This window comes from Perissodus microlepis, chromosome 22, assembly GCF_051167445.1.
Source record: "Perissodus microlepis isolate ML-2025 ecotype Zambia chromosome 22, ASM5116744v1, whole genome shotgun sequence".
Classification (NCBI taxonomy): Eukaryota; Metazoa; Chordata; class Actinopteri; order Cichliformes; family Cichlidae; genus Perissodus; species Perissodus microlepis.
This window is the reverse complement of record NC_140481.1, coordinates 27,547,261-27,568,208: the sequence shown is the minus strand read 5'-3', so window position 1 is coordinate 27,568,208 and position 20,948 is coordinate 27,547,261. Positions and strand designations below refer to the sequence as shown.

Below are 20,948 nucleotides of genomic sequence, written 5' to 3'. Positions count from 1 at the left end.
AAAACTGTAACCAAATCTAAAGCCAAAATCATGTTTTAGCCAAGCACGATTTTTCTGCTAGAGACTCAAAGCAGCCTAATATAAACAAGAGTAATGTTGAAATAATATTAAAAAAATAAAGCACATCACTGCATTTACCATTTATTTTAACTGCTGTTTACAGCAGCAGGTCAAACTAATTCCAGGTTTATGTATGTTTGGTTGCCTTTTCCCAGAACCAGTTCAGTGTCTCGGGGGGAAAATGCAGTTTCGTAGCAGAAAAAGCCGTTTCAGTGGAATTCACTGAATACATTCTCAGTAGTTAGCAGGCTTAATGATAGCGACGGTCGCTTTGAGGTGGCTGCACAGAGCTGAAACGCTACTAAAAGACAATATCAGCCACAGTCTGATCACCCTGCTGCCCTGTGGCAAGGGATACAAAAGTGTTTGCTGCTGAACCACAAGACTTTGAAGCCGTTTGTTTCATCAGTCTGAGACGACTCATCCACCACATTCCACCACAAACCTTTATTTCTATGACTTAATTATTTATTCATTAATTTATATCTTTTGTTTGGTTTTTTTGTGAGTAGCAAAGGGGATTTTTTAAAAAACCCAGCCTTGTTTTGATAATTAGAAATTACCACCGAGTCTCGAAGAGGTGAGAAACGTCGTGCCAACTAAATTTACAGCAGATGAAAGATACACGAAGTGGAAAAAGCAACACAAATGGAAAGAACTGCTCCATTATTTCATGATTGCATAAAAAACTGCAGGTAACCACTAAAAAGGAAACATTTTTTGTGGTTTCTGCAGCACGACATTTCATACTGGTTAAGTGGTTACTTCATATGAAACGCCACAGTGAGCTGAACCTTCCCTTCCTGCAGCAAATTTGTGAAACAAATTTAAAACATATGAGGTGGAGGAGTGAGATATCTGAATAAGCAGGCACTACTGCATCAGAGACCCTTCTGCTGCATTGCTTTCCTGAGAGTCACTTGGAGTATGTAACCACACTAGTATGCTTTTATATTTAAAAGGTGTAAATGTTACTCCAGAAAACCCTAAAACACAGACACAGTGATATCAGTGCTGACCTAGTTTTAGTTTCCATACTCTGGGATTGTGTTATAGTTAGACTGGAGACAGATTCGCTCCCTGACTGGGGCTTATCGCTCTCAGAAAATAAACATTAAAGCCAGGCTCACATATGCCTGGCGATGTAAGTCTTCTCACGTCTGTATTCATTTTACATTTTTGTGTCATCGCTTGATGATGGATACTCATCCCAGTAGGACTCTAATGTGTTGCTATATTCGCTTTGTAATGACGAATGTATTTCAAGTGTCACAATTTATAGCCAAAATCACATTTTGTTAGAATGACTTTTGCCAACTTTGAGGATCAGTATCATAAGCTATGTTGAAATTTAAATAGCAAAACTGAACTGCATTTTAAATGTTCCTGTGGGGTAGGGGGCTGTTCATGAAAGGTCTCCCTTTACATTTATGATACCAGGATCATCTTCTATCTAAAGTTATTGTAGGGAAAAATGGGAATGTCAAGGGTGGTCCTCACAAAGGAATCTCTGGTCTTTCTTTTGAGTTCTTCTCCTGTAATATTTTCTGTGTCACTCTGCTTCCTGTCAATGCAATCATTCGTGGATGGATATTATTTTTTGGGAAACTGTGGTAAAACGTCTGGACAGAGGATAGAGCCTCAGACTGAGGAATCTCCCTTGAATTCCCGTCTCAGTCAGAGTCTCAGTTTCACTTTTCTTTTTGTGTGGATGCAGGTTTTCCCCGGGTTTGGCCAACGATCCATCGCCTTCCACTGGAACCATTAAGAGACGCACACAGTCCCTCAGTGCACTGCCTAAGGACGGAGACAGAAAGGTCAGTCCGGAGTGCACCCAGTCAACCAGCAGACAAGATGTAAAAAATAAAAGTAGAACACCAGATGGTGATTGCTTGTTAAATGTCACTACAAAAAACACTCGTGTCCTCTGCCAAACTTTAATCAGAGGGAAAAGGACCACATCCGCCGTCCCATGAATGCCTTCATGATCTTCAGTAAACGCCACCGGGCCCTGGTGCACCAGCGACATCCCAACCAGGACAACCGCACAGTCAGCAAGATCCTGGGCGAGTGGTGGTACGCTTTAGGGCCCAATGAAAAGCAGCAGTACCATGATCTGGCCTTTCAGGTAAACAAACACCCTTAAATTCTTCTTCTTTCCTCCTATTTTATTACTTCTGTGCTTTTTCTTGTAATGAATTGGTTAGATGTTTTGAATTGAGTTTACTGCTAACAAGTCTAACACATTAGCCGCTGTAAACATCCAGTTTCAAGTGGCTTCTCTGTAATTATCAGATAAAAAAAAAACTGGGGGAAATTTCATGAGCTGTGAAATCTGCACAGCTGGTATTCAGAAACTGAAACTGCATCAACAGAAAGTTGAAGACCTTTTCTCCTCCTCCTCATCCTCCTCCTCCTCATCTTTCTCCTCATCCAGGTGAAAGAGGCCCACTTCAGAGCCCACCCAGACTGGAAGTGGTGTAACAAGGACCGCAGAAAGTCTTTGTCAGAGGGCCGGGGTACCCCAAAGGAGCCACGGGAGAGGAGCATGTCAGAGAGCATAGGTGTGTGATGATCACCTCTAATCTGCATTTTTAAGCTAAAGGGAAAAAAAACATCTGTGAATCGCTTCAAACCTTCATAAGTTCTGCAGTGAATTTTAATACCAACTGTTGCTATGAAGCATTGTTTTTTTTAGATCTTCACATAATTTATATGTATAAAACGTATCAAGTTTGCTAGCTGTAATATAGTAATATTACGAAATTTAACAATTTTTCCAAGCAAGTTAAAAAAATACTGGTGAACTGTACAAATCCATTTCTTACTCAGGTGATTTTACATTTTCATACCCACAAAAAAAAATCACCACATCAAAACGCAAAGCAGCATGAACAGATTATAAAATGACCCCAGTCAGCTGGCAAGTTCAGATCAGGGACCATCAGCACTCTTACGCTCACCTTTTTTGTCTTGGTGTGACATAAACACACCACTTTAGGTTACACCTGTGCTCTTTTGCCCCTCCCTAAAAGCTCAAACTCACTCTGTTTTCAGGAAAGACGAGTCAAAGAGAGCTGTTGTTTAAAAAGCTCCATCTAGAGGAAATAAAACTCATAATGTTTCTCTAGATGAGCCAGGGGAAGGCTGAATATCAGTATTAAATTATCACAAAGTCATTGTGATTAGGATTATTTGCTATAATGGAGGAGCCTCGTCTTCAGTATTAAAGGGATTTGCTTGTATTTTATTATAAAATGCGCAAAGCGTTACACACATTTGTATCAAGTGTCAGGCTTTTGTTCAGTATGGACAACAATAACTAAACCCCTCGACTGTCAGAATATAAAGGAGCGTTTCTGAGTATAAACGTATTGATTTGAAGCTTTATTGATCCGCTCCTTGATGATTCAATGTGATATTTGATCTTTGTTCTGAGTCTGCTCTTCTCTCTTCCCCAGATGCCCACTCAGAGTCCCAGGTGCTGGAAGGGAAGGGGGGAGGCTCGGGATGGCCGGGGGCATCGGAGCGTCGAGGAGGGATGTTTGGGGGGCCGTCTCACCGTCCCCGAGCCTTTTCCCAGAGTGCAGTGCACACCCTGGAGCAGAGGGAGTGGGAGAGAGACCTGGAGAAGGTGCGAGGTTGTTAATCTGTAGCTGCCAGGCAGCAAACAGACTCAGGAGATTTAAGACTGTGAAGAAAGCTGTTTCAGATCACTGGATACCACCAACTGGTTACTTACCAAACAGTGTAATTTCTCAGAAAAACACCCACGTAAATCTATTTAATGTGTCAAGTTGAGTGTATTTAACAAGTTTCTTAGAGCAAAATGCATCCCAGAGTGAAATGAAGAAGCAACAGAGTGAAGTAACTTAAAAAACCCACATGAACTCAGCGGTTGCAGTGTTTGTGTGTGCCTCTGCACGCACACCGCAGACGTGTGTCCCTCAGACCGCAGAGCGTTTTGGCCGAATGCTGTTCAAAAGCAGTTCAAATGGACTCGCTCGGTGCTTTGTGTGAGGGCTCAGTTGTTGCTGCTGAAAACCCAGTGGAAGCTCTGGGGGAGAGCAGCCTCCAACTTCAAAGGTTTCACTTTCTACTTTTTTTGTGCCTTTGAAGGTATGAGACTGGTGTTTGCTGCTTCGCTCCTAATCACAGAGGAGTAGGCCTACATGCGAGCGCTTTTGTCTGAAGGCGTTCATCTGATGCCACGGGCATAAAGAATGTATGCATGCTTTAATAATAGCTGCATTACTTCTGTCTGATTTCTTTACAGTTTATAAACAGCACATCTTCCAACACTAACACTTTTTTCACGGGTTTCTCCCATATTTTAAGACAATCCTGTTTTCCTCCATCTCTCGGGGAAACTCCTGGGAATTTGTGTGAGTCTCAGACTTTATTGTAAATAATTGGAATACATGCATCTGTTACCAAGGTTACCTCGTCTGCCAGATTGTTTGTGAAATGCTGTCTACATACAGAATTCACATACCACATGTAATTTTAATGAGATTTTAATCCATCTGTAACCCACAACATGCATTAAGAGGTGTCTGTTTCACAGCAACATGCATCAGAAAGGTGACTTTAAAACACAGCAAAATAAATAATAATGCCTCGAGCAATGTGTGCGAGTTGCTGACTTCAGTGAAGTTGGAAAGAGGAACCTAGACCAGGATATGTGCACACATTAAACTAATGTCTAGGTCTGCTTTCTTTCATCTGTGCCAAATCTCTAAAATTAGAAGCATCCTATCTCAGACGGATGTGAAAAATTAGCTCTTGCATTTGTTACTTCGAGGCTGGACTGTTGTAATTTCTTACTATCATTAGGTTGTTCTAAAAGCTCCTTGAAAAGCTTGAGCGAGGCTCAGTTGCCGCAGCGAGAGTACTGGAAAGAGAGATCATATTTCTCCCGTACTGACTTCTCTTCTTTACCTCCCTGTTGAATCCAGAACTGACTTAAAATCCCTTTTCTCACATACAAAGTCCTAAATGATCAGGTCTTGCTGTAGATTGAGAAGCCTCATAGTATGATATTATCCCAACCGAGCACTTTGTTCTCAGACTGCTGGCTTAATTGCGGTTCCTCGAGTTTCTAAAAGTAGAATGGGAGGCAGAGTCTTCAGCTATCAGGCCTCTCAGCTCGCAGTTTGGATTCAGGAGAGAGACATCGGCTCTACTTTTAAGATTCAGCTTCAAACTTTCCTTTTTGATAAAGCATATAGTTAGGGCTGGATCACATATTCCTGAACCATCCCTTAGGTATGCTGCTATAGCCTCAAGCTGCTGGGGGACTTCCCATGATGCACTGAGCATTTTGTTCCCCCCTGACCTTTTTACACACTTTTCACTGCATCTCAGTAATGTTTGTCTTCTCTCTCCCATAGTCTGTGGTATTTATTTGTCTTCTATGCTTTCCCTTTTTTACTTTTCTCTCCCCCGACCATCCCAGGAGATGGCTGCCCTTCCCTGACCCTGATTATGTTGCAGGTCTCTTCCTGTCAGAAGGGACTTCTTCCATCCTACTGTCATCAAGTGCCGCTTATTTGTCTGATTATCTGATATTGTCGGGTCTTTATCTTACAGTATAAAGCACCTTAAGGCAGCTGTTGTGAATTAATGCTAGAGAAATAAAACTTTCTAAAAAAATTGAACAGTCACAACTTGAGGTTCACAAATCAATTACTCATACATGAAATATTGTAAAACCACCAAAGATACCCCTCCCCACTCATATTAAATTACACAACTAGTTGCAACCAAATTAGGACAAATAGTGATATCTCTGTGCCGTGAGAAGAATGTGCAGGGACCAAAAACACAGAGTAGTTCCAGATCACTGGTTATACTGCAGGACATAACTTAAAAATGATTTATTTTACATTTTTCAGGGCAAACTTTATTTAAACATTCAGTAACTTTAGCGGCACTCTGTGTCATAATCACTATAAAATACTCTTGTCGTCCTAAAAAAAATAAATCTCCCATATTTTGGACATAAATGTTGGCTGGTGTCATTCAGTGTCGGTGATATATTTTAGAGAAATCACTTCATGTGCCGTCTTTCTTTCTCCACTTTCAGGAGGACGGCACAAGTTTGTTTCGCGGCCGTCCACCGCCTCAGTCGCTGTACCAGGGTGGGGCCAGCGAGGACGTGACTAGCGATGAGGAACGCATGGTCATCTGTGAGGAAGAGGGAGACGATGATGTCATGGGTGAGTGAGATTATCTGCAGAGTGATTTTAGCGAGGTTACAGTTTCATAACCAGAGAGTAATAGTTTCAGTTCCCATGATGGCCAGTAAACTTCTGTTTTCTTACTCAGTGTGACTCTGTCAGCAAATACCTAATGCTTGAAAAAAAAGTGTCTCTGTCATGCAGCCCTAACACTTCAGCTGCTAATTGCTAGTCTTAAAATATCACGACCACAACAGCACATAATTCCCAGTGTAGCTGTGAAAGTCTGCAGGCAGCCTTAACAACCTTTGTCTCATTTGCTCTACAGAAGAAATCAATTCATAGTCATAGGTGTAGATTTTCCAGTCAACCTACAGGATACTTCCTTTTCACTATTATAAACATGTGTGTTTCACTACACCCAGTAGGAAGCTGAAGACTCTTGTTGTTAAAAAAAATAATAATAATGACGTGACTCATAAGTATAACAATGTCTCTGACAGGGCAGGTCTCTTTCTTCGTCATTAATCTTCCTCTGTGAGCTCACGCAGCTACTAGATCTTTTGTGACACAAGTAAATATCCCTGTCACGCACACAAACACGTGGTATTAAGGATCTGCAGGAGAGAGCATGCAAATGCAGGAAACTGAGGCAAGATTAATAAACAAAAGGCAAGGTTTAAATGGCTGATAAATACTTAGAAGAGTCCAGTTAGGTCCAGTATTTCACAATAAAAGCAGAAATTTAAAGCAGACACATAGAAGGAAAAACCATAAATAGCATTAAAAAATGGATGTAGCCACCATGATGTCACCCACTGGTTGGTGAAATCCCACCGTTTTGGTGTGATGAGTGTGGGAACGAAAGTGTTTACAGCAAAGGCCGTTTTCACACGGACTTCTATATAACTGGAACCAGAGGCGTCACCCCCTGCTGGTCATTAGAAAGAATGCAGGGTTGAAGCTTCACTTCTGAAGTGACGTTAGCGCCATCTTTTTTACAGTGTATGGATAATACTGAGAAAAACTGAAAGCTGAGAGTGGAGAGACAAGAATACAGTGGGTATATACACAGGACTGAGTGGACACAACTGAATACAGATGAAACTAATGAGGGCGGGGCAGCAATCACAAAGGAACAATATGCAAAGAGAACGTCATCACCAAAATAAAACAGGAAATAAGAAGAAAGAAGGAGATTGACACATGGACAAAACAGGAGACAAAGACAAGGAAATATGACACACTTTGAAATAGAAGAAAGAGTATCAGTTAAATCGAAACAGGGAACATAAAGGAAAGGAAAAGGAAAAAAGACCTGACTTAGAATAGAAAGAATTCATTCATCACTGAGGTGAATACGTGACATAAGCACAATTAACAAAAGACCCAAAAGAAGGCAGAGTAGTGAATCGTGCCTGCGTGTGTGGATTCAGCAGGTGTATGTGAAATAAAACAGGAATAAAGAAATCAGAAATCCTCAGAGCCTCTGTTCTATTTTCAACTGTTATAAACTGTAATAAAGACATTTCAGCCAAAAATTCATGAAAAAGCCTTAAATCGCTGGATGCTCTAAATGTTCTGACACATGAGACTCAATGTGTCTACCACTCGCAAACATCCAAACAAAATCTAAACCCATGAAAGGTTTGAAGTATGCTGTGTGTGTTTTGTGCACTTGTGCCGATATTTTTTGAAGAGAGTAAATAAGAAAGAGATCAATGAAATTGATAAAATGTTTTGTAGGTGAATAAAGAATAATTATTCTAATAATAAAAGGGGTTGTGTGATATTTCACCCTCAGAAGATTCATGTCCTGAAGGCTCCATCGACCTCAAGTGTAAAGAGAGGGTGACAGACAGCGATGAGGATGAACCAGATGGACAGGTACGTGCAGGGTTTAAAGAGATGTTCATTCAACATGTGTTTGTCTTATTTGACTTGTTCTTGGAGTCTGTAAAGTTTGAAATTTAGCACAAAGCTCTTTCTGTTTGATCGAAAGTGATTCTGAGTCATCAGCGTTAAATTAGCATCATATTGTTGGTGCTTTATTTTAAGCCTTTTTCTGCATTTCTTTATTCCCATCGAGCATTAAAAACCCACAGACTTTTCAAAGTTACTGTAAGTTGAGAAGAACTTCACATATTAACTTTCCCCCTTTGATCTCTGTGCTTCTCTCTTCCCTCCAGCATGGCTTCCAGCCTGTGGCTCGCTCCTCTCTCCCCTCCTCCTCTCCCTCCATCATTCACTCCGACTCCTCCTCGGCTAAAGGGAACGGTGGCGGTAACGGAGGAGGTCCTGAAGACGGGTCAGAGAAGAAGAGAAAGAGAGGTGCAGATGGAGGAGAGGATGAGAGCGAGGGAGCCCTAAAGACAGAGCAAGCGGCAGCGGGTGGAGGAGAAGGAAATGGAGGAGGTGGGCAGGGTGTCTCCTCTCTCTCCATCGCCCAGCCTCCTCCACCGCTGGCCCAGCAGAGTTTGACCCCGGCCGGCGTCCGCATGGCCCCCACGGTGGTGACTAACGTTGTGCGCCCCATCGCCAGCACGCCCATCCCCATCGCCAGCAAGCCGGTGGAAGGAGCCATCACCCTCAGCACCCTGCCACAGGACAAGAAGGCCACTCTCCTGATTGGGGGTGGAGGTGCTCAGCAGCTGCCGATCACAGCAGGGGGTGGGTACCTGTCGTCCTCCTCCCCTGGTCCAGTCAGTGTAACCCCTGTAGGAGGCAGCAGCCTGCTCACTAGCCTAGGTCTGGGACCCGCTCAAGCAGTGGAGCTCCTCTCCCTACACATCCAAAGCCCCCTACCTGTCCTCCAGCTCCACCCCACTGCTGCCACCACCTCTTCTCTCACACCTCCCGCCTGCCCCACGACCCCGGGACAGGCGCAGTACATCCTGCCCACCGAGAGCCCCTCCTCCCCTCAACTCACTCACCAGCAAATCCTCTCCCTGCCCGCAAATGCCGCCCTGGCCAATGGCGTGCACTCGGGGGCGGGAATCAGAGTCAGCCCCGGGACTAGAGGTGAGACAGAGAGCAACGATTGGCTGAGAGAGAAAAAAAATGGCAAAAAAAAGTAAAAATGTCTTTCTTTGATTTTTCTTTCTGCTGCTCTTCCCTTCACTACAGTAGATTTGATTGGCTTACATAAACGGGAGATACATGATTGACATGAGTTATGAGTGCCCGCCGCCCGCCCACGTCCTAATCACTCTCTGTTCATAAGAAGCAACAGGACGTCATTCCACCTTGTTATCAGCAAGGAATTTCAGTAGCATCTGTAGCTGAAATGTTCCCTCCGTCTCAGCGTGTCTCCACCCACCGCCGCTCCTCTGATGTCTTCACCTCCCCTCTTTTGACTCGATTCATCTGTTCCTCACGCTGAGTGATTTAATTCTTTCTCTCTCTCTCCCTGCTTCTCACTAATCAGTCCAAACCCAGTCGCCAGTCTTGCAGAGCAAGATGTTGGTTCCCATGGCAACAGTGAGAACCGGGTCTACTCCTCCTCATCCTTCCATTTCCCTGGTGGCTCCGCCTCTTCCCGTGCAGAACGGCCCTGCGACAGGAAACAAGGTAAGAACACGGTGTCAGAGATAAATACCTGCCAGCCCGGTGGCTCAGAGCAGCAGCGACGTTAAAACCCGAGTGAGGCAACAACAAAGCAGATGACACGAGGACGTTCACACGTGTTTTACTCATCTGATTTGGAGCAAAATTTTCTTTCTAAGTAAGAAAATTAGATTCACACATTACAAGCAGCCTTTTACTCTTATTTGTGAAGTTGTGTTGAGCGTTATTTAAATTAAAAGATCAGAAAAACTCCACGTGTAGAATCATCAGTCATATCTGATGTCAGAGTGCTAAATTTGCTACAAAATGAGGTTTTAAAAAGCTTTCTTTCCTCTGAAAGTGAAACTTCTACCTCTTACTTCAGCCCTCTTTGTGTTGCAGACTTCTCACATAGGGTATTTTTCAAATCAGAATCATTTGAATGCCATGTCTCCTTTTTATAATATCTCTTTCGGTGCTCAAGGACACCCAATTTGTATCATTAATCAGGGGACCTATTATGCTGATTTCCATCTCCATGTTTCTTTCTTGGACTTTATTTACAAGACAACTTTTATCTTATACTGAGTCAGTTCATGCACCGTCTGAAAGAAGCTATTTTATCTCTATGATGAGCATATAAAGATATCGACTCTTTTGACAGATCTCTATAAGCTTTTTAATTAGATGATGGTCGTTAACATTAGTGAGGGGGCTGTCACATTTGTGGACTCCAGCTTTGTTTCTAATTCTTAGGAAGGAATTAAACTTTCTCACAAGAACAGAAAAGTTTAGTAATTGTGCTTTCACACCGTGACCCGAACTGAGGGCGAATTACATGTACGCCATTGCTTTCTTTGTTTTTCGAGCTCAAAGGTCTGCTTGAGATGTTATTATAGGCTGTAGGCTCAGAAACCCAGCTTTAATTCTTTTGATTTCTCACAACCATGAAAATAGATTGTATGTTTATAGCTTTTAAATACTGGATACATGACAGATGATAAAATATGAAACCTGTTCTCTAAAAAACTGAAACCTGGTGAGGAATTAGTGGTGTTTTTCTGATTCCCCCACTCCAGATCATCCAGATCGCTTCCATGCCTGTTGTGCAGACCAACGTCCACCCTAGCGGTGCAGCAACAGTACATCCTGGGAGCCCCTATCCTGTTTCCATGGCAACGGTGATGACTCCCGGTGCTGCGCCCCCACAGACCGTTCTCCTGACCTCTCCACCCACTAGGTCAGTAACACAGGCCTAACACCTGAAAGACAAGCAAAACGTGCCCTGACTAAACTTTACTGGACTAATGAGCGAGCTGGTCAGAAAGGACTCAGAGACACTGGAGTTCAACAACTTTAAAAGATGCTGTCAGATATTGATTTTAGCTGGGTCATGCCATCGCTTAATGTGCAGCAAATGCAGATAAAGAAAGTCAACACTTTGAGCACGATTTAATTCTCCATTATCCCTTGCAGCCATGTGAACTATGACACCAACTATAAAAAGCCTTACACTTTGCAAAAGACAACTGCTACATACGGAGAAGTTTCTGAAAGTTTCTTTAAAGCTGGAATCATGACTGAGTATTTTATAGACAGTAAACAAATTTACACCCAACATTTAAACCATATTTGCTAAAACAAACCCAATATTTATCTGATCCAGCTGCAAATAAATATTGTCTTCATACAGACTGTACAGGGGATGAATTTTGACATACGTTTTAAGTACTGTTAGTGTCTTAAGTTATGTAACTACACAACTAACGATACAACTAATGAGACAGCAAGCAGCTAACTGATCCAATTTTAGAGCCTTCTGGAGAATTTTAATGCATTTATGCAACACATCACATGGTTTGCTGTGCAATTAATTATACTAACAGACTGTGTGAGTTAGCTTTGGTGAGTTAAATTCTAGTATGCTGTTAGTCTGTTAGCAAATATGTGTCTGTGCATTGCAACCATACAGTTCATGGATGCAACTGTCTATTCAGGCTTGCTAGCGTTATCTAATTACTTAGCTCTCCACTCGCTTGTCTTGTAAAACAATAACAGGGCTAAAAAACAGCATGGGAGAGGCAGGATAAGAGGGCATGAACACAGTCTGACAAAAAACAGACACATTAAATATACACGGAGGGCTGACTGGGTAACAAAGCAAAGGTGAAAGCAGTTAAGAAAGGCAAGTCAGACAATCAGGAAAGGAGGGAAAAGTAACAAAGGCAGGAAGTTAGATTGCATTAAAACACATGACTAACCTAACTTTCAGAGTAAAATAGGCCGATTACTCACTGGCAAACATGAAGTCAAAGTCAGATAACGCAGAAGGAACTAGAAAACACAAAACCGACAAATTAGGACCATGATGCCGGTGGCTACGACCATCTTTTACGTACACTAATCATTTTATTATTATTTTATGTATTTTTTCTGGTCACTACTGATATGGCTTTTTTCTCGTCCAGGATCACGTATGTTCAGTCAGGTCCAGGTGTCACCACGGCAACGCACCAGCAGGGTCCACAACCCCCTGGTCCTGCATATCTCCAGTCTTCTCTGGCAACCCTGGGCTTCACTGCCATCGCCCCAGCTCCACAAACCCTGGTTCAGCCAGTCGTTGGTCAGCCTCCGCTACTCGCCCCAGCTCAGCCTCTAAGCTGTCAATCACAGAGCTCTCCGGGACAGACAGCGGGCACCACCGGTCGTCAGGTAAAAAGAGATTTGCACAGTATCAAATATCACTGCAGTGTAGAGGTGTGTGAGAGAAAGTAATAATAAAGATGTGAAAACAATTACAAAAGCAGTCTTCATGTACATGTTTAAGTACCAGACTTCTAAAACAGACCCCAGACAGTTCAAAGTGACTGTCTCGCCTGCTGAAGGAGTTCAGGGTGGTAACGCCCTCCTGTTTGTACTCTATATCCATGACTGCATTCTCAGACATGTCGTCATCATTGAATGCAATAATTAGAATTCATATTAGAGAGGAAAATCAATAATTACTCAGTGTGGTGCATAGAGAACAAGATGCACACTGTAGGCTTTGTAGCCCCTGTTTTGGATGAATTGCCACCATCTCTCTCGGCAAAGTCTAAGTTACCACAATCATTAATCCCACATTTGGACGTGGCTGTTGATTTTAGAGAAAGAGAGGCCTTATTCTAACTGGAAACATCACGAACCAGTATGAGATGTGGATTTCCAAAGACCAAAAGGCTCAGCGGGTGAATAAACCCACCCAAAACATCACAACATCACTGGGATCAGTGAACCAAAAAAAGAAACTGTCCAACCTGCTGCCATCTGGCAAGCAACACAGAAATAAAGTAAAAATAACTATATTAACCCAACTTAAGTAATTACTAATTTATTTTATTAAAATGCTAATAAAAAAAAGTACTTCTGTAACTCGAGGCTGTAGCTTACTTATACCACTTTGTGTTGCAGTCGAAGTCACTGCTATGTTTTGGTTTTCCTTTTTAAAGCACACACTACAGACTAGTTTTCCTCACTCGCCAGTGGAATATGAAATAGTTAAATGTCATCCGAGCACAAAACAAAACAAACACACAGGAATCAGCCTCAACACTAAGCCCACTGACAAGTGAAGTGAATTAGATCATCTGGTTACAATGTGATGGTCTGCTGGGAAATCTCGTGTTCTGGCACAGTCCACAAAATCTTCCCGATCAAGCATCAAAACAAGCTGGACATACAGATCCCAAAAGTATCGTTGCCAATGTCCAGGAGTTCACGGGACTCCAGCAAAGACCCGGTGCAGGGAGGGGTCAGACCTGTTTTTGGAAGTATCGGGTGGAGTGTCTTTTCAAACACTGTTGTTGTTCACTTCAGTCTATTTCACCCGCTGACATGCCTGGTTTCCTGTTTCCTTCTTCAGGTACTAACTGCCATCTACCCTGCACCACCCGTTGCTCTGCCCACTGGTGTGGTCTCAGTGACGCCTGTGCCGCCTGCAGGGGCGGCTCCAGCTCTGGATGTGGCGAACCCTCCCTCTCCGCTCGCTGTAGGGCTGCAGGGTTCAGCGGTGGCGACCCCTCACCCTGGCATGGGAACAGAGGTGGAGGTGAAGCACGAGAGCCAGCTGGATGCTCAGAGTGACGCTCAGGGGTTGTCGAGCTGTGTCACCAGCTCCTCGATGGGCACCTGTACAAGCAGCATCATCGCAGGTAACGGTCCACTGATTTAGAACACTGGTGGATTTATTTGTACTTATCTTATAGTGTAGTGTGGGCTTCATCAGACGTCCACTTCTAAAGGAAAATTACAGCAATGTGCAACTTTTTTTTTGGATAAGTAATTTGGTAAAAATGATCTATTTTGTGTTTTAGTGAAAAAAGAGGAGGACACCACTTTGTGCATCAAAGAAGAAAATTTGAGGGATGGATATGAGAGAGAGAGACAAAGTGAGATGGACGATGAGCGAGAGAGCTGTGAAAAGAAGCGAGGCAGAGAGACGGAGAGAGAGGAGCTCAGCGCGGGCAACAGCAGCAAAGAGGTGAACAAAGCCGCATGGGGCCTTCACTCATACTATAATAATACTTTTTATATCTGAAGTTTTTATCTGTTTACCATATGTTTCTCCGAGTGAATCAGAATCAAATCAAAAAATATCTGTGAACGATATTTTTTCACAGAACTTGTGTGAAGTGATTTTGGAGGTTTTCACAACAAATCACAATTTTGAAATACAATTAAGAGATTTTTGAACAACCACAGATCAAATCATGGTAGTCGAGATAAAGTGATCATTTTTTACATTTCACTTTTCTCCCATGAACCGAGTTCCCCGTCCTAAAAGGTAATGCCAGCTCCAGATGTTGCCTTCATCTACCACTATAAAATTAAAAGGAGGACTGGTGATATTTCAAACAACATATAGACAGATGCGCCTTGAGATTTTGGCTCACCCTTCAGTGTGCATTGGGAGTGTCTGTAAGCCATTCACTTAGAGGAAGTAAAATGTTTCGACATTTGAGCCTGAGAGAGAATCAAAACTGTTGCAGCTGCTTTTGTCTCTGAATTGCATCAAGTGTCCGTCATGCAGTCTAATTCCAGCAGCTCTCCTCTGTCATCCTGCCCCCCGTCCTCCACCACAGACATCCTGCAGTGGAGGTGTGAGCCAACAGAGACCTCTGCTTGCCCACACAAGGCATCCACACATCAAACCTTTTTATTTTTTTATTCGAGTTACGTTTAAAGTTCCTTGAACTTTAAACCTTAAGTTATTCCAATTATTACAATTATTGGCCAAAATAATTCTGCGTTCACAGGAGAGTTTAAAAAGCTCCTCATGTCCTCAGAAACAACCACACAAACAGTGCAACCTTTAACAGATGAAAACCTCGCACTCTGTTCCCAGGCTGGACCTCGTTCCCCACCTCCACCACTACCCTCAGGTTTGGACCCCCCTCCTCCTCCACCTGCAGAAAGAGATCCTCCCTCTTCCTCAAAGAAGACCAAGTTTCGGCCCCCGCCACTCAAAAAGACGCCTGACTCTCATGACAAGTAAGTGGGCTGATAAACCTTTATGTCAGAGGACTCCTGAGATTCTAACGTTACTTCTTATATTTTCTACAACTGTGTGGGTTTGTTGGTTTAAGCAACCTCAGATTCGGACTGTATAAACTGATGTGAAACAGGTAAGTATGCATTATAATGAAGCCAGATTCCATCTTTGGCTGCAAGAAAAGCTTTTATTAAAGTCCAGATCTGCTCTCGCCGTGGTCAGACTGAAGTTTCATAGAATCGTTGCCAAATCAGAGAAAAATAAGCCAAGTCTGCCAGCTCTTTCTGGCTTTCTGGTCTTGGTAAAAATAAAAAAATAAAAAGACTTCCTTTCATTTTAACAGTTTACATATTTTCAAGCTGAGAGAGCGCATACAACAGGAATGAATCTTATGTAATTTTGGCAGCTTGAAGGGAAAATAGCAGCACCCTGGACAGGACTCCATTTGTTGACTTTATTAATGAGCACTCGTTTTAAAGCGTAGTGGCATCCAGGTCTGTTTTTAGTGCACGGCCAAACCTCCAACTTTCTAAGATTATGGTGGAAACTCTGTTTACTGAATGTGAGTGGGCAGAGTGCTTACTCTTGATGTTCTTTATTTAGATGGTAGGAAAGTAGCATGGAAGCCGCAGAGGCGAGAAAGTCACGGCAGAACTCGGCCTTAAGGAATGCGAATACATTCAGAAGTCGTCCCTTGATACTTGAACCACCGCACAACTGGACTGTGTTTGTGTGTGCAGGCTCCTCTCAGAGATGTACTTTGAGGAACGCTTTGCTGAGCTGCCAGAGTTTAACCCAGAGGAGGTCCTTCCCTCGCCCACTCTGCAGAGTCTGGCCACCTCACCGAGAGCAATCCTGACCAGCTACCGCAAGAAGAGACGCAACTCCACGGGTACGAGTCAGAAATTCAGAGATGACTCCAAACTTTAGATCTGAACAACTGATATCCTGTGGAACAAAATCTCCACATTCAAAGTCTCTGTTCTTCCTCTTTTCCTTTGCTTGCCTTTCATTATTCCTCACACGTCCGTCTCCCTCCAGACCTTGAGCTGACTGGGGAAGACCCGAGCTCCCCGAGGAGAAAGACTCGTCGCCTGTCCAGCTGCAGCTCAGAGCCCAACACCCCCAAGAGCGCCGCCAAGTGTGAGGGAGACATCTTTACCTTTGACAGAGCAGGTATGACGTGTACGGCACCTACACCCTATCGAGAGATGCCGAGATGGCCTGACGCTGGTCTGATGGACCTTTCTGTGAAACCAGGTCCAGAAGGCGAGGTTCCCCCAGGAGAATTGGACAGGGTTTCGTACTCGTCTCTGCGCAGAACACTGGATCAGCGTCGGGCCCTCGTCATGCAGCTGTTTCATGACCATGGCTTCTTCCCCTCAGGTAAGCTGACAGTAGATAACACATGACGTCACAGGAGAAGCAACAAACTAAAGCTAGAATCATTATGTAGTGCAAACCTGTTAATAACAAAAGCAGTAATGATGAAAATATGTCACAGCTGTGTGCTTCCACCAACAACTTAAAAAGAAAAATCACTGTCAGACTGAGGCAAGGAAAGAAGAATTTGCATTTTTCAAATTATTATTTAATTATTTATTTAAGTGGGAGTTTCCATTGCTATTTTTTCAAGAAAGATGTTTACAAAAACACAGACAACACAGTACAGACACTTAATACAAAGAAATACACCGAATACACCAGACTTCAGAATAATCAGATAAATTACAGTCCAAATAAATATAATCCTTTAAAACGCTGTAATGAAATAAGAAAATGTAGCTTCATACATTTTCTTATTTCTTAGCTCGTCCCATTCGCAGGCAGCAGAGCATTTTAATGTGTGTATCAGAGGTCTAGCTAATGTTAAAATGTCCTGTGAATGGACTTTGGTATAGTATTTAAATGTCACAACAAGGTTGTGGAGGTAGACCTTCCCACTTTTTTATAAAAGATACAATGATGAGTGAGAAAAGCAGCAGTCTGTGACGAAGAGAATTGAGGGGCTTTCAAAGTGCAAAAATGACATAAACATAATTTCCTTCTCACTCTCCTCTCTCCAGCTCAGGCCACAGCTGCCTTCCAGGCACGCTACTCAGACACGTTTCCCAACAAGGTGTGCCTGCAGCTGAAAATCCGTGAAGTCCGTCAAAAGATCATGCAGACGGCCACGCCAGGAGCCCTCGAGCCCGGAGCGTTGGCCGAAGCCAGCCCCGCCTCTTCCCACAGCTCCTCTTTTACTCAATCAACCCGGGAGGATGCAGGGTTGGAGCAGCAGGGAGACAAAGGGCGGAGCCCCGAGGAGCCGAAAAGCGAGGGATCGTAAGCTAGAGAGGGCGACGGAGCAGAAGAATGGAGGAAAGACAAAGAGGGAGAGAGAGGAGTGCGTTAACCAGTGAGGTCCTATCTACTGGCGCTAATCTCCATCAGACCTGGGCAGAAATGTGGAATGTGGTCACAAATAATTCAAACTACTCAAGGCGCGCTTGGATCATCTAATCAGACCTTTAAAAAAAAAAATCAAAAAGCCTCAAATATGGTCAAATCACATGCAAGTCACGATGAGTCAAGTGCTTCTTGTATTGTTTTCGCTGTTTATTTTCCAAGTATCCAGAATGTCTTTAGTTAACCCTTTTGCCCGGGTCTGCTCTCAGCACATTTGTACAGTAGTTTGTAGTTTGACACACAAACTCTATCTCTCTGGCAAACACACACATGCATACAGACACACACACCAGCCCTGGTGCATATGTAATCTCCAGCATGCACATGATCCCACAGAAACACACATACACGCTTAACAATCAGACTGTTACTCTTGGTTGGCAGCCCCCAGGAGTTGCTACCAAGGACCACGACACACAAAGGCACTTTGTCACTTATTGTGCAGATGCAGTTTGCTGTTGCCAGCCAGCCAGCCCTCAGATGCCATTGACTTGACCTCTTTCTCGTCCTCCCACTCCTCAGCACAGTGGTCAGGACATAAAAACACAACCCCAACGACCTCCACTGATATTCCACAGCCCCTCGATGCTGCAAGACAGACAGCACACACACATACACAGTACACACACACACACGAACACGCGTCCGTACAGCGTGAGTACACAAACACAGTCAAACACCACCACCCCCGCCCCTTGGTCTGACCAAGCCATCGGCCTGCACAGTTTTTACTGATTGTAGTGAGAAGAGAAACTGAAAGCATGAAATTTTATTCGCTCCTGAAAAGAAAAACAAAACAAACAAATAAAAACAAGAAGGCAGGAGTCGTGATGTAGTGTGACCAATCTTTGCACCTTCAGTTTATTGCCATTATGAAAGACTTGAGTCCTTACTGGCGGGAGCTGATGATCTATATGTCTGTATGTCTGCCGGGGGTCATGACCCCCAAAACCTGTGCGAACAGGCACCATAAAGAGATTATGTAAAGAGACTTTTAGGTTGTGAGGCTTTGAAGAATCAACGTTAAACTCGACACCGACCAGCTCCCAACAGAGCACGGAGAAAAAGGGCAGAAGAAGGAGAAACTGGATGCAAGATTCATATTCCAACGATGGGAAGACGTGATAGCGGTGAATACGGACAACATGACGAGAACCAAACTTCTCTGAATCCCCCCCCCCCCCCCCCCCCCCATGGATATGATGTTGCTTTCTCTCATTATCGTGGAAATAACCAGTTTTACCGTGGCCTGTTTTTCTCTCTCGTGGCTCTATTGTGTTTCTTCTCCAGCATAAAAAAATAATAACAACAACAACAACAAAACTCTGGACAAATAAGGGGACAAAAATCAGCGTGTGCCCCGTCTCTCCCCTCCCTCCCCTTCCTCTACGATTTCTCACCAGACACAGAAGCGGGGGAGCAGGGGCGTTTGTCGTTTTGTAAAACGTTGAAATCAGGTGTTTGCACAATTTGTGCGGCCCTCTCCGTCTGGGGGCCGCCACAAGTTAAATCAGGAAAGTATTGTTTTTAGAGATTGTTTTAGTAGTTAAAAAATAATAACTTGTTCCTTATGTTATCAATCACCCTTTTCCTCCTTCCCTGCTTTCCTCCTCAGCCCTCTCTCTCTCCTTCTCCCCCCTTTACTGCTCTCCTCCCTCCGACCCTCAAGTGTTGTCTGAAAGTGCCCTTAAGCACTGGTCCCGGGTCAAGCGCTATGTAGCTCAGGATGGTTCTGGTTAGGGTTAGTTCAGGGAAAGCGGATCCTAGACCAGCACTGGAGGGCAGTCTCCGGAGCCCTCCCCTTGTCCCTCTCTTCTCGACACTTTATCCTTTCCCATCAAATGGTGCAATAGGACTTTTTTTTTTAAATGGGTGGGTTATTTTTTTTTTTTCGGGGCAAGGCTCTGTGCCATAGATATTAAACCCAGTCAGACAGTGAGAGGGATGAGCTGTTGTCTATAAGTATGGTATAAAAGAAAACAAAAAAGAATCACGCAATTATTGTTCTTGTTGAAGCGATAGAAAGTATAACTTACTAAAAGTCAAAGACAATTTTTAAATAGCACTTTTTGGCTCTTTGCTTCTCGAGTGAAGAGTGGGGGTAGTTATTATTATTATGGGTATCTCTATAATTTCTCTGTATACAGTTGGATGTGTGAAAAACAAATATATATACCGGTATTTCCATATATGTGCATTTAGGTCTGTGTTTGGGTGTTGTGTGTATGTTTTCGCACATGCAGGTAGCGTGTTATCACGACCAACCTCTCGTTCTTTCACCACACAGCAACATTATCAATAGTATATTTTTCATTGTATCTACATTCTATATTCTACTCTAGAGACAGTATTTTTATAGTCACCATGACTATTTTGTCTGCCATCTTGACTGTTATCAAACCCAGTTGATTCAGGATATATGTGAAATATATATATATATATCTATATATATAGATATGTAGATATATATCTATATATATATATATAAATACATGCAGGTAAGAAGAAGACTATCAATTCACATTACTTTGGGGTTAGGGCTGTAAAGTGTCTGTCTGCATGCATGTGCAATCACATGCACGTGTGCACACACCCACACAGACATATGTGCATACACACACGTATGCGTGTACACTGTATGATTGTGCTTAAAAATAAACTGTCCTTACTTTGGAGAAGGAAATTTTAGGATGAGCGATGTGAGTGTTATCTCATAAGCAGGCATGTTGACCATGTGCAATATTTCTAAACAACAAAAAAAGACTAAATATTGAAAATATTAAAGTTCTAACACAACCTCTTATGTGCTTGCATTTATTTCATGTCCCTGCATTTCTTGAGTCTTTTATAATGTCGTGTGTCTTATTTGTGAATCTGTGTCGGTGGGAGATGAATCTCTGCAAAAATCATAATGGCAGCAAAATCCCAAAATCCCTGGAACATACAGTGTGTGCTTCTCCGGCTGGCCTTTATCGAGCATATCAGTGTTGAAAGTGCTTATTGGATTAGAGCAGCCTTTGAGATTCAGGTCATATTGGGCAAGAAGCTGGGTTAAATTAAGGAGACCTGGTCAAAGAGCTTTCAGTACAGTAAAACGGATGCTCTGTGGGAAGCTGGAGATAACACCTTGCTGCCCACTTCTGAACCCTAAATAAAACCATTGGCCTTCATGAATTGTTTTT

General features: G+C 43.1%; 1 protein-coding gene across 5 annotated transcripts in view; it reads left to right on the top strand.

Moving 5' to 3' along the window:
* cica (capicua transcriptional repressor a) overlaps nt 1-20,562 on the top strand; it is a 51,670-nt gene extending 31,108 nt beyond the window's left edge. For 2 of the 5 annotated variants that reach the window (XM_084918646.1, XM_084918647.1), the window contains exons 6-21: nt 1,778-1,877; nt 2,006-2,188; nt 2,498-2,624; nt 3,522-3,694; nt 6,149-6,281; nt 8,047-8,129; nt 8,432-9,263; nt 9,670-9,812; nt 10,868-11,028; nt 12,257-12,500; nt 13,690-13,978; nt 14,141-14,307; nt 15,172-15,317; nt 16,059-16,210; nt 16,360-16,704; nt 17,385-20,562. In XM_084918646.1, the coding sequence (XP_084774772.1) occupies nt 1,778-1,877; nt 2,006-2,188; nt 2,498-2,624; nt 3,522-3,694; nt 6,149-6,281; nt 8,047-8,129; nt 8,432-9,263; nt 9,670-9,812; nt 10,868-11,028; nt 12,257-12,500; nt 13,690-13,978; nt 14,141-14,307; nt 15,172-15,317; nt 16,059-16,210; nt 16,360-16,704; nt 17,385-17,647 (3,541 nt within the window). In that variant the 3' untranslated portion in view covers nt 17,648-20,562. The remainder of the gene's footprint in view (nt 1-1,777; nt 1,878-2,005; nt 2,189-2,497; nt 2,625-3,521; nt 3,695-6,148; nt 6,282-8,046; nt 8,130-8,431; nt 9,264-9,669; nt 9,813-10,867; nt 11,029-12,256; nt 12,501-13,689; nt 13,979-14,140; nt 14,308-15,171; nt 15,318-16,058; nt 16,211-16,359; nt 16,705-17,384) is intronic. The other 3 variants (XM_084918649.1, XM_084918648.1, XM_084918650.1) reach the window with 3 other exon arrangements.
* The last annotated feature ends 386 nt before the right edge of the window (nt 20,563-20,948 follow it).